Source organism: Manis javanica, chromosome 7, assembly GCF_040802235.1.
Source record: "Manis javanica isolate MJ-LG chromosome 7, MJ_LKY, whole genome shotgun sequence".
In the NCBI taxonomy this organism is placed as follows: domain Eukaryota; kingdom Metazoa; phylum Chordata; class Mammalia; order Pholidota; family Manidae; genus Manis; species Manis javanica.
In genome coordinates, this window is record NC_133162.1 from 135,291,957 (window position 1) to 135,304,057 (window position 12,101).

At 43.1% G+C, this 12,101-nt stretch overlaps 1 protein-coding gene across 5 annotated transcripts in view; it reads right to left on the bottom strand.

Annotated features, from left to right (window-relative positions):
- Positions 1-1,307: 1,307 nt before the first annotated feature.
- Positions 1,308-12,101, bottom strand: part of UGGT1 (UDP-glucose glycoprotein glucosyltransferase 1) — a 112,492-nt gene continuing 101,698 nt past the window's right edge. For 2 of the 5 annotated variants that reach the window (XM_073241616.1, XM_073241615.1), the window contains 3 exons: positions 8,256-8,372; positions 7,602-7,770; positions 1,308-5,655 (listed from right to left, as the gene is read on the bottom strand). In XM_073241616.1, coding sequence (XP_073097717.1) covers positions 5,630-5,655; positions 7,602-7,770; positions 8,256-8,372 — 312 coding nt within the window. In that variant the 3' untranslated portion in view covers positions 1,308-5,629. Of the gene's footprint in view, positions 5,656-7,601; positions 7,771-8,255; positions 8,373-12,101 lie in introns of those variants that run through there. The other 3 variants (XR_012133442.1, XR_012133443.1, XR_012133445.1) reach the window with 3 other exon arrangements.

Sequence of the window (12,101 nt, forward strand, 5' to 3'; positions counted from 1 at the left end):
TCTCTGCTGAGTCTTTCCAGCCTTCCGGCTCTTTTCTGTTGGGCTTCTTGGAATCCTCCCCTATTCATGCATCATTTAGGAATCAGCCAAGGATGTGAGAGGAGTGTGCACAGCAAATTCAAGGCTTTGTGGCTTCCTTCTTCCTGGGATGTCCCCCTTCGTTTCCAGCTGCTCAGACAGCCCAGAACTCCAGCTTTGCTCCTCAGCCTAGTTAAGACTGACACTTTTTGTTTTGTTTTCTATGGGCCACATGAGGAATAGTCTCTTAAATGTGGATCTTAGGCAATGGGTTTCTTTTTTCGGTATTTGGGCCCCCTCCTGTTTTTGCCTGTCTTTGGTCACTTTCCAGCACATTTTAAAAGTGTGTATAATTATCAATAGGAGGGTTAGTCTGATACAAGATGTTTTGCCAGTTCTGGAAGCCAGATGTTTAAATGTTATTTAAAATAAAGTAGAATAAAACTCAACTTGCTTTTCTTTATTTGGGTGATGGTTATACAACAAGTGTAGTGTGTTCACTTTGAAAATCTATCAAGATGTGTATTTGTGCCTATATGTGCTATACATCAGTAAAAAAGTTTATTAGAAGAAAAAGCCAATTTCACCTATGCCTACAGGCTAAAACCCCTTAGGCCCCTTTCTCATCCCGGACTCAGACTCGGACCCCTTCTGTGGAACCTCTCCCAGTCCCGGCTCCAGCCACGCGGGTTTGTTTGCAACGCCCTGAATGAGATGTACTAGCTCCCGTTCCTCCCTCGACCCTGTTCTGACCCCAACCCTGCCCCATGCTACATGCACAGCTCTGCTTAGTCCTCAGGCCTCAGTTTACATACCATCGCCAAGTCCCTCCTCCCCTCCTCCTCAGGCACCCCTGGTTGTGTTCTCACAGCCACAAGGTCTGTCTCCCTGACCTCTACCTTGGCAAGAGCACTACTGCACCAGCTTGCAGTGTCCAGTCAGCACCTGAATGGCAGCCACCATTTCTTCAACGTCAAACCCAGACCCAGAGCAAGAGTGCAGAGAATGCGCGAACTGAACGAGTGCACGCCCCCCTGTTACGGTCGGCACTCCTGGAGCAGCTTGTCTGCCAGATCTTGTCTGGGGCAGTTCTCCAAGGTTGAGGACATAGAAGCAGCACGGATGCTGTCCTGAGAATCCAGAGAATCAGCAGCAATGAGACCCAGCTCCGTCACCAGACCAGACGCTGAGGCGCAGCTCCCCTCCCTGTCTGGGCCTACTTGTGCCTGAGCAAGAGGTAGAACTTTGAACTCTAAAAATCTAAACATAAAAGCTGAATAATCAGGCAGTTTTAAAGAAGAGAAGGAAACTTTATTGTGTTGAGCAGACCTTATTTTCATTACAGTACCAGAAAATTCACTCTCAGTTCATTTCAGGGGCACAGGGCTCTGCAGCCATTTAGAGCCTCAATGCCTGTTCCCAAGCAAGGGCAGCACCCGGGCCTATGTTGCATTTAATAGAACAAGATTACAGTAAAATAGAATAGTTATAAAGAAGGTCTTTTAAAAGTATTTTTTTTAACTATAGCACTTTTCTTCATTGTTCCATGTTTACCTTATCATTGTTACCAAGGAAAACTGGTTAGAAAATATGGTAACCAGGAGTCTTTTTTTTTCAAATTGATGACCTTAGGTTAATGTATTTTGCTACTTATATTTTGATGAGGAATTGTCCCCACTTCTCTGGAAAGCTAAGCAGTGACAAGTAAGGCGATGAGTGACTTAGAGGCGGCATGAAGGCCTTAGCTCACACCCTAACTTAGGTCCTACTTCAGTCTTCCACGTTTGGCCTCTGTGTGTCTAGGAAGTTGGGAAATTTCAGGAATGGCCTCATCCTTGCTTAATCATTACCATGGAGTTTAAATGTTGCAGACTACTTCTGAGGAGCATGCAACTGCTTGAAGCTCATCTGTGGCTTTCACAGATTGTCGGCACTAATGGTACCCTGAGTGGGGAGACCCTCTACTCGGGGCGCTGATTCACCGACTCCCAGAAGCATCTTTTTCTGTACCAGATCAAGAGATCAAAGATCAAGTAATGAAAGAGAAATTGGTATCTTTCAGGTACCACCATCCTTGAAATGCCAATATCAAACAACCTGAGTTACTAAAGTTTACTTTGCTTGAATTCAATGAGGTAATTACCATCCTGATTAAGACCTTTCCTTACAACATCAAGGCAGGGAAAACATGAACTGAAGGAACAGATCTCACCTCAGCAAACTAGACACACGACAGCTATATTTAAGATGGCTGACTCTAACTATCCCACAAAGGTGTCCCCATAAAATCAAATGTTTAAAAAACTATTAAAATTACACAATGGAATTTATATTTAAACAACTGCACACAATGTACCCTCCGTTTGTTGTTACCAAGAACAAGTTTCCATTAGATGGCTCTACCAAAACATTTACATTTCCATGAAATTCGATACCACAATATTAACACTTTATTCAGGACAAGGAACCGAACAATGAATTATTTATTTTAATCATCGATGGCAATTTTAGAAAAGGACTGCTCTCAAGCACCTAAACTCAGTCTTCAGGGAGACGCGGAGGAAGAGGAATAATCACTCTGCGCCCACTGCTCCGAGGGGGGTGTCCGACCTGCTCCGGATCTCGGGGTCAGCGATGTGTAACCCCCTCCTGCAGGAAACTGGGATCTCCTTCCTCACTACCACCTGAGCCAGGCTCTCCCCAAAGCCCCCTGCCTGCCCTAGCTCTCAGCTCTTCAGTCAGGGACTCTCAGTCCCTGCAACCAGATAAAAATGGTCCATTTAGGCAGAGCCTTAACAAGGCTCATAATATGGGGACTTAAGGGCAGCAGAGCAAATTAAGCTCTGTTCTTGGAAGCTATTTCTTAACATACGTACAATCTTTGCTCACCCAAGGCTTGAGTTCACACGTACATGGGCCTACCACGATGCAGGGTGCTCCTTGGTAGGTAGTCACACATCGGTATGTTTCAATCTGAAATGCCACATTTTGACAGATTTCAACACTTTATTAATCTTGTGGAAAACTAACTTGCTATCTCCATGTGGTAAGTACTGAGCTCAATTTTAAAACAAAACACACCGGCCGAGTGGCAGGCTGTGTACATAGGTTTTGATCTCAATCAAATATCACTGTTCATAGAACATAAAAGCTCATATTATTTCATGCCATTCTAACATGTCACATTATTTCATATCATTCTGGCTCTGACTCAGAAAGAAAATTTTCCATTATGGCATGATGAGAGAAAAAAAATCTATTACATATAAATGATAGTTAAAAACAATGCACTGTGAACAGCTCCCAGAAGCTTGAATGTTTCAGTGCAACCAATTCTTACTTCTTGGGGAAAAACCTCTCCCACCTATATTTTCAGTCACAATTTGCTTTTAGTTGAGATGAAGTGACCAATTTTTAGTGCTAACATCATTTCCTAGGGCATTAGAAGTTCATTTTGAAAGATGCTTATGCCACATGAACCAAGATACTGGCAGAAGGGCCCTAGCCTAGCCCATTTTCGAAGTAAGCTGGCCTTACATATTCAGACTCAACATTAACAAGACTTGGGTTCATGATGGGGGCGAAGAGGACATGCACAGTCCAGAGCACAGGCTCCACACTGCTCCTTCCTCCCGATATGCACAAGAGACCTGGTGGGAAGACACAAAGGCCTGTTCCATGGCCCAAGGAACCAGCATTTAAGAAGGGTGTCCCAGTGACTGTGTATTTCCTGCTCCCAGAAGGTGAAGTGGAAAATGCAGTTCTGCTCAGGTGCAGGGAGGAGGGGCAGCAGCAGCAGTGAAGGCTCAGGTAGATCTGAGATGAAGCTGCACAGTCGTGTTCTGCTCCCACGATTCCATCCCTTAGCTGCTCTGACCCAAGAGGGGCAGGGCAGGGGGCTCACGCTACAGCCCTTGTCAACAGCAGTGCTTCTAAGGGCACTTCTCAGTCTTGGATGAACTGATCTAAAACTCTTCTGAGCTTCCCTCCCCAGTTTTTACCGGATTTAGAAAAGCAAAGTTGCTCCCTCAGACTGACAGACTCCCAAGCTAACTTCTACATGTGATTTGGAAAAAATAAATTACTCGATATGTCATAAGACTTTGATTTAAAAAAAAAAGACTGCAAGTCAGCTATACCTGGCTTAGAAGAGCAAGGACTTAGCTACCCATCTGCACCCCCTTGTCGTATTTTTAAGCAACAGGCAAAACCTGAGAACTGCTCACGTGGGAGGAGGCAGAGTCCATGAGAGCCCTGGCTGCTGTCCCTGCAGCCAGGCAGACGGAGGGGAGGGCCTGGAGCCCCACACCCACGCAGGCCAGTGGCACACTGACTCCTCGTGGCTGCCTCCCGGCACGGCCCACTCACCAGGACAGGCTGCTGCAGACGGGCCAGTCTGGGCTCTGATGTAAAGACGCAAGAAGCAAAGGCTGACGGCCAGCGCTGCTTGGAGAGGCAACTCCATGGAGCCAGACGGGGAGTGCTGGCAATCTGTGCAAGCGGGAGGCAATCCGCAGTGCCAGACTAAAAGGAATATAGAACAGTGTATAGGAAAACATGGACCACCCAGTCAGAACCTCTCCCGGCCTCAGGTCTGGGAGTCTCTTGTAAAAGAAAGTCAAAGCCACCGTCCCCCAGGTCTGGGAGGAGGCGGGGCAGATGATGCGGCAGCCTTCCTGGGGGGCCCTGAGCCTCCCAGGTGGGTCCCTGGAGGGGTCACTAGGGCTGCATGCAGTGAGCAGATCAGTAACAGACATCTTTTTAGAAAGTGGGAAAAAAAGCAAGGACTTTCATAAATACGAAAATTGTTTACAAAACAATTACCTAAAAAAGTTCATTGGGGTTGGGTGGGGAATAACAGTAATGTTTTCGTTTCAAATTATTTGCAATGGTACTGATAGTTTATAAACAGAATGGCCGGTTTTCTGGTCTTTCTGCCTTCCCTCAACACCCCAGAGCCTTCCTGCTCCTGACATTTCCCTACCCTCAGCCCAACCCACCCCCATCCTACCCCAAAATTAGTTTGCCTGGAGCCAACCCGGGAGACACAGAATTGCCTGGCTGGGTTTCAATTCAACAGTGAACGCAATGCTGGGGGCGAGAGCACAGGAGGGCGCAGCGGCACGGGCACAAACCTCAGGGGCGGGCCTTGAGCAAAGCCTCAGCCGGCCGGCCTCAAAGCCGCACCCGCTCTGCAGCGCAGGCTGCAGACTGAGCTCCGCGGCCAGCACGCTGGCACGGAAGGACACGGCGGCGCGGGCGGGGCGCTTCCCGGGCGAGGCAGCAAGCGTGCTCTTGCCGTGGGCACCGTGGGGCCTGCTTTCTCCCAGTTGCCTCTGCCATGTTCCTTTCTGGTTAAAAGACTGCTCTCTACCGAGTCCCAAAAGACCAGACAGTTGTCTTCCCATGAGGTACAAATCCGATAGGGCCTCAACTCCGAGATCCAGAGCCCACCTGGATGCAGACGTCAAAATCACATGCTCAGAATCAAAAGCTGTGGCACACCTGCCCAGCCAGTTTATCAGCAGTTGTATAGACAGATCAGAAAAAACTAGCATTTAATATAAAAAGTGTTTTTCAAATGGTGTAATTTCCTATCCTCCTCTAGAAATCATAATTCTTCACGTTTCTGAGGACCTATGGGAAAGGAGAACAATTGAAAATAAAATGAATTATTAAATTATAAAAATACAGATTGGGCATTTTCTGGTATTGTGACCTGTTACAATGTGCCCCCACCTCCACTTTATCTCTCTTAAAATTTTTAGAGGCTGGTTTGGTGTATTACACAGATGACCCTTGAACAACACAGGGGTTAGGGCCACTGACCGCCCCAATGCAGTTAAAAATACACATATAATTTTTGACTTTCCAAAAGCTTAACTATTAACAGCCTACTGGTGACCAGAAGCCTTAACAACAGATAAACAGTCAATTAACACATGTATTGTATATATTATATACTGTATTCTTACAATACAGTAAGCTAGAGGAAAGAAAATGCTTTTTCACATTGTTACAAATCTACAAAAAATCTTCTAATATATTTACTGAAAAAGTCTGTGTATAAGCAGAACTGTGCAGCTCAAACCTTTGTTCAAGTATCCTCTGTATTCTGAAGGAAACAAAAAGACATTTTTGTTTTTACAAACATGGAAACTATCTGCAAATCCCTGCAAACCCCCACTGTGTTTGAACTGCTTTAAGCAGTACAGCATTTACTTCCAGTAAAAATGTACACATTTTTGGTTGGGAGTCTTCTTTTCTCACTTAATAACATACATGCATTTTCCCATGTAGCTGTGTTGCTCATTTATGATTCTCTATTCTTGGATGTTTACTAAACTGTTTTTAATGCTTTTGGTTTACAAATAATAGTAAAATAAATTTCTCCATGTACACAAATTTTTTCCTTGTGCTGAATTATTTCTTTAAGGTAAATTCTCAAGAGAGGACTTATTGAAGGTACAAACATGTTCGGGGCTCCTGACGACTGATTTTCTGCTTTCAAAACGGACCGTTGCAGTACGCGGCATGAGCAAGGCACTTCACAGGGTCACGACACCGTGGCTCCTGTTCCTTCGCCTTCTGAAGGCGGACCTGCAGCTGTTTGATCTCTTGACTGTAGTCCTGCCCCTTGGGAACAATTCGCACAGCCGCTTCCAGACCCAGAACTGTGTCCTCACCATCTCGCCAACAAATGGCATTATCAGTATTTTTTCTGTGTAGTATACATTAATGAGATTCCTTTAATTTTCTTTCCTTAAATTAATTTCTTATTTGTGTTTTTCTTTTATGTGGCCAATACATCTATATTCTTTGCACATTTAATGGAAATCTTGAGGTTTCACTAATGAATCTGACTTAATTATTTTTATAGAGAATATCCAACCTTTTAGATATTTAATGTCATAGCATAGTCTTCAGGATGTTTAGGTGAGTCACTCAAGATCCATGTTCTGTAACTGGTTTTTTTAGAGTTAGTTTTAACCTGAATAAATGTTAAAATCCAGAGCCCAGTGAATTATAGTTTACAAAAGGTCACTTTTGTATTCTAATGATTTTTTTAAACTGGCTACCATTTGAGATGTACACACACTAGGGAGAACATTACATGAAGACTTAATCTTTTCTATTTTCAGCCTAAATTAAATATGAACACTCCACCTCTACCCCAATACACTTGTTTGAAAAAATACTTTTCTTCAAATCAATATGTACTTTGCCTTGATCCTAAATGTTTTCATGCACTCGTGCCTGAACAGTTTTAATGAAAAACGAAGGGAACAGACAAGAAAGCACCCCTCAAAATGTCAGGTTTGGTTTATGAACCTAAACAACAATAATTACAATTAAAGCATCTTTTCTCAAAAAAAAAGGAAAAGAGAAACGGAGCAGCAATTTTATCATCAATAAATACTGCTTAGAAGGCCAAATGAAAAAAAGTGACGACACACCTACTGGTTCACATCGTGCTGATTAATGAGTGGTTCTTCCTTTCCTTTTATTCGTTACTCTGTTGTTTTGCAACAAACAAAACAGAAACCTGAAGCCGTGCTTACGTAAAGCAAAGGTGTGCTCACCTTCCCAGCTTGGCTCCTGTGCTGTCGTCTCCTCATCTGTGGCCCCAGTTTCCTTCGCCTTCTGAAAGCGGACCTGTAGCTGTTTGATCTCTTGATCGTAGTCCTGCCACTCGGGGACAATTCGCACAGCCGCCTCCAGCTTCGGTTCTTTGGTCATTGGATTGTTACACTGTGGAAACCAAACAACATGCCTGAGCTGAGCTGAAGAAAGGGTATAAGTTAAACGGAACCCAACGGTCTTTCTGTTCTGGGGTTGCAAGTCCTAACTGGATGGAAGAACAACACTGGAGCCAAATGATCTATGAGCAGAAGCAACGTGGCAGTGGCTTATGTGGAGCCGCTACAAAGCAGCTGTGGGCACTACTGGAAGGCAGGCTGAAGGCAGTCCGTCTGGGAAAAGTACAAGGCATACAGACAATCAAAGACAAGCAGGAACTTCATGCTGAGTGTAAGTAGTGGAAAGAGCCCCCAGAAGCCCCAGAGGCGACAGCAGAAACGAGGTCTGCAGAAGCTGCTGGAAGACACAGCCGCAGGTCTGCTCTCAGAGGCTGTACAACAGCTAGAGAGACACTAAAGGAGCACGTGGGCGTTAATGATTACCTGGCCTTACACCACACCAGACTGAAATGCCGAAAAGACCCACGGAAGGCTTACCAAATCAATTGTTTTTGCCCTTTTCTTAGAGGCATCATCACACCACGTTTCACACCAAAGCCATTCTTGAGGGAGTGATTTTATTGGCACTTGATGGATCATGTTATTGGGCAAATCCTGTTATAAACAAAACAGGGATATTAACAGGCCAATGTCACACAAAAACATAAATGCACAATTCTTCAGTAATAGCACAAAGAATCCAGAAATCTATTTCAAAAATCTATTTAAAAAAATCAGTGACCACATTGGAACATAGTATAATTCAGAAATTATATTTTGGTATGCAATTAAGTATATTTACAGAATAAAACAGAAAAATCGTATCATCTGAGCAGATGTCAAAAAAAGTATAAAACCTAAGAGAAGAGATTTTATTTTTTAAGTAGCAAACTCGGAACAGAAGGAACATCCTTGGATCTGGATGAGCAGTGCCTACAAAACACCTACTACAAACATCACACTTAGCGGTGAAACACTGAAATGTTGCTTTTGGTTCAAGAATATCTACTATCAACATTTCTATTCAGTATTATGGAGTCCTAGCAAATAGAGAAAGAAAAGAAATTATTTAAAATATAAAATTGGAATAGAAAATGTCAAATTGACACTATTTATAGATGCTACTATGATTGTGTAAACACAAAGTCCAAAAGCAGGTACAGATTAGCAAGGTGGCTGAATATAACAAACATCAATCACAGTTCTGGACACTAGCAACAAACAGAAGCGAAGGCCCTAAAAAACACCTCTAACAAAGAATACAGAAGATCTCTTTGAAGGAAGTTATCTACGTTATTGAGAGAAATTAAACACAACCCAAATATAAAATCCTAGCAAGTGTTTTTTCTCCTGAACTTAACAAGCTGATTCTAAAATGTATATGGGGGAAACAAGGACAAAGAACACCCTCAGACATGCTTGAAGAACAAGGCGGGAGAATCTGACTTACTGGGTATTGTTAAAAAGGAAAACACAGGCCTGACATGCGGTCACTTCTCTAAGGCCAAGTCACCAAGCCTAATGCCCAACCTAACCGGTGTTCACCTCTCCCAGGGGTGGAACTTTTAGCCAGTCAGCCTAGAATTTCCTGATCACTAGTGAGGCCATCTGCATAAGCCCCTGCTCCTCCTAAGGGAGGGTGACTGCACCCGAAACAATGCCTAATCTCTTTTTTAATTTATTGCCCAACCCTCCTATTAGAAACCTCCCATTTTGTATACAGCTCAGAGCATTTCTCTACTTGCTAGACGGGATGCTGCCCAATTCATGAATCACTTAATAGAATCAACTAGATATTCAAATTTACTTGGTTGAATTTTGTTTTTTAGCAGTATCAAGACTTATATAAAGCTACAGTAATTGAGATATTTTAGTCTGGACATGAAGATAGACAGACCAATGGGATAAAAAAGAGGGCCCAGAAACAGGTCCATGTGGACATGGGTACTTCACAGATGGCAAAGGCGGCACTGGAAAGCAATGTGCCTCAGCAGACAACCAAGCTGACTTGACCGTGTGCACAGGAAAGGTGACAACTGAGCTCTATCTCACACCACACATAAAACAAAGTCCTACTGGAATACAGATCTAACTCTGAAAGAAAAAAACACAATAAAGCTCATATAATATAAAAAGGCATCTTCATAACCTCAATAGGGGTCAAAAAGCATTAACCACAAAGGAAAATATAATCACTAAGAGAATCCAAGTGGGAAAATCTGCAACATGCAAAACCAATAAAGAATATACTACCAGTGTACATAAAGAATGACCATAAATCCACAAGGAAAAAATTAAACCACCCAAACACTTCAATAGGCACATCACAAAAAGAGAGTACGTGAATAGCCATAAACACACAAAATGGTGCTTAACTTCATCACTGATTAGGGAAATACAAAGTTAAGACCATAATGGAGAGTGACATCAGCAAAAATGGCCGAGTGAGGAGCTCTGAAAATTCACCCCTCCATAAAAGCAGCCAAAAAATGAGCAAAAAGTAGGATCAATTTTTTCAGGACTCTGGAAATTAACCAAAGGCTTCCAGCAACCCAAGGTGCATGTGTAAGTCAACAAAAATGGTTGAATGTCGGGAAGAACAGTGAGCTCTATGGTGTTTTAAACTGACCCTTCTCCCATTCTCCTGCTCCCCATCAGCCTCAAAAAAATAACAGCCTGAATTCCTATACTGGAGGAGAACGAGGCTGGAGGTCTTTCCGAGCTTCATTCCCAAAGCGGAGTCGTCACCTGACCTAACTGGTGGTTCCCGGCAAGCCTGTACTGTAACGGCCTGTCTCTATTCACTCTCCCTTGAACCCGCCCAACGCTAAAAGCCTCTTCTTCACAGATGTGTTCGTGTGCTAAGCTTCCTGAGACTCCCTGAGGTACAGCACCAAAAGTCTCAAAAGGAGAAACGGAAGAATGAGATGTCCCTAGGAAGCTTTGAAAAGAAAAGACATGCTCTTGGGAATACAGAAGGCAGGTACACATGCAAGGCTCTGAGTGTACCACCAAGGCAAGCCTAAGAAAGCCCAAGCTCTCCCCTCTGCCTCTTCTCGCGGCCAGAAATGACGGCTAAGGTAGAGCTGCAAGCTGCCTTACTGACTGCTGAGGATGTGCCCCAACATGCACTCAGTGGTTTTTGGCGAAGACTGGCAGTCTCACTGGTTGTGAGCACTTAGGATCTCTGTCCGATTTTGGCTGACCACTAAGCTAACCAGGCAGAAAAAAAACACAGATTTCACACACCTAATTCAGGAGGCACAAAAAAACAACTAGTACAACAAGCAGTGACAACAAACTTGGGGGTGGAATCTGATGTCCAGAGTTGTCACACTTATTTGAAATCCTTAGTTTTCAACAAAAATGAAGAGGCATGCAAAAACAAAGGAGGATTCATATAAAACAAGGAAAAAAAGCAGTCAGTAGAAACTGTACTTGTGGAGCCCCAGACATTGGACTTACAAGACAAAGACTTTAAACCAGGTCTTTTAAATATGGTCAAATGGCCAAAAGAAACATCCCTAGCAGAACTAAAGAAAGTATGAGAATGTTTCAAAAATTAGAGAATACTAATAAAGAGGCAGTAGTCATACAAAAGAACTGCACAGAAAATATGGAATTGAGAAATACATTAGCTGGAAGGAAAATTCACTAGAAGGGTTCAACCACATGTTTGATCAGGCAGAAAAAAAGAATCAGGTCAACAGAAGATAGTTCAATTGACATGATTCAGTCTGAGGAGCAAAAAAATGAATAAAAATAAATAGAACCTCAGACCTTTGGGAATACCATCAAATATACCAACATACATATAATGGGAGTCCCACGAGGAGAAAGGGACAGAAAGAAGAGTTAAATAAATAAAAAACTTCCCAAGTTTGATGAGAAACATTAATCTACACATCCAAAAATGAACTCCAAGTAGGGTAAACTCAAAAGAGACCAACACCTAGATACACCATAATCAAACGAACTATCAAGATAGAGAACCTTGAAACGAGCAAGAGACAGTGACTTGTCAGACAAGGCATCTTGTCACAGGCCTCACCCTCATGTCATCTCAAGATAGCAGCTGATTTCTCACCAGAAGCCATAGAGGCCAGCAGGCTGCAGAACAATATATTCAAAGTGCTGAAAGAAAAAACTGTCGAGCACAAATGTTATATTCAGAAAAACTTTTCTTCAAAACCATGAAGAAATGTACACATTCTCTGAGAGTCTGTGGTGCCAAAGCCATCATACCAGAAATACTAAAGGGAGACCTGGTCGAAAGGAAAGGACACCCCAACTCAAATCCACATGAAGAAATAAAAGGGTATGTAGGTAAATAAAAAAGACAGT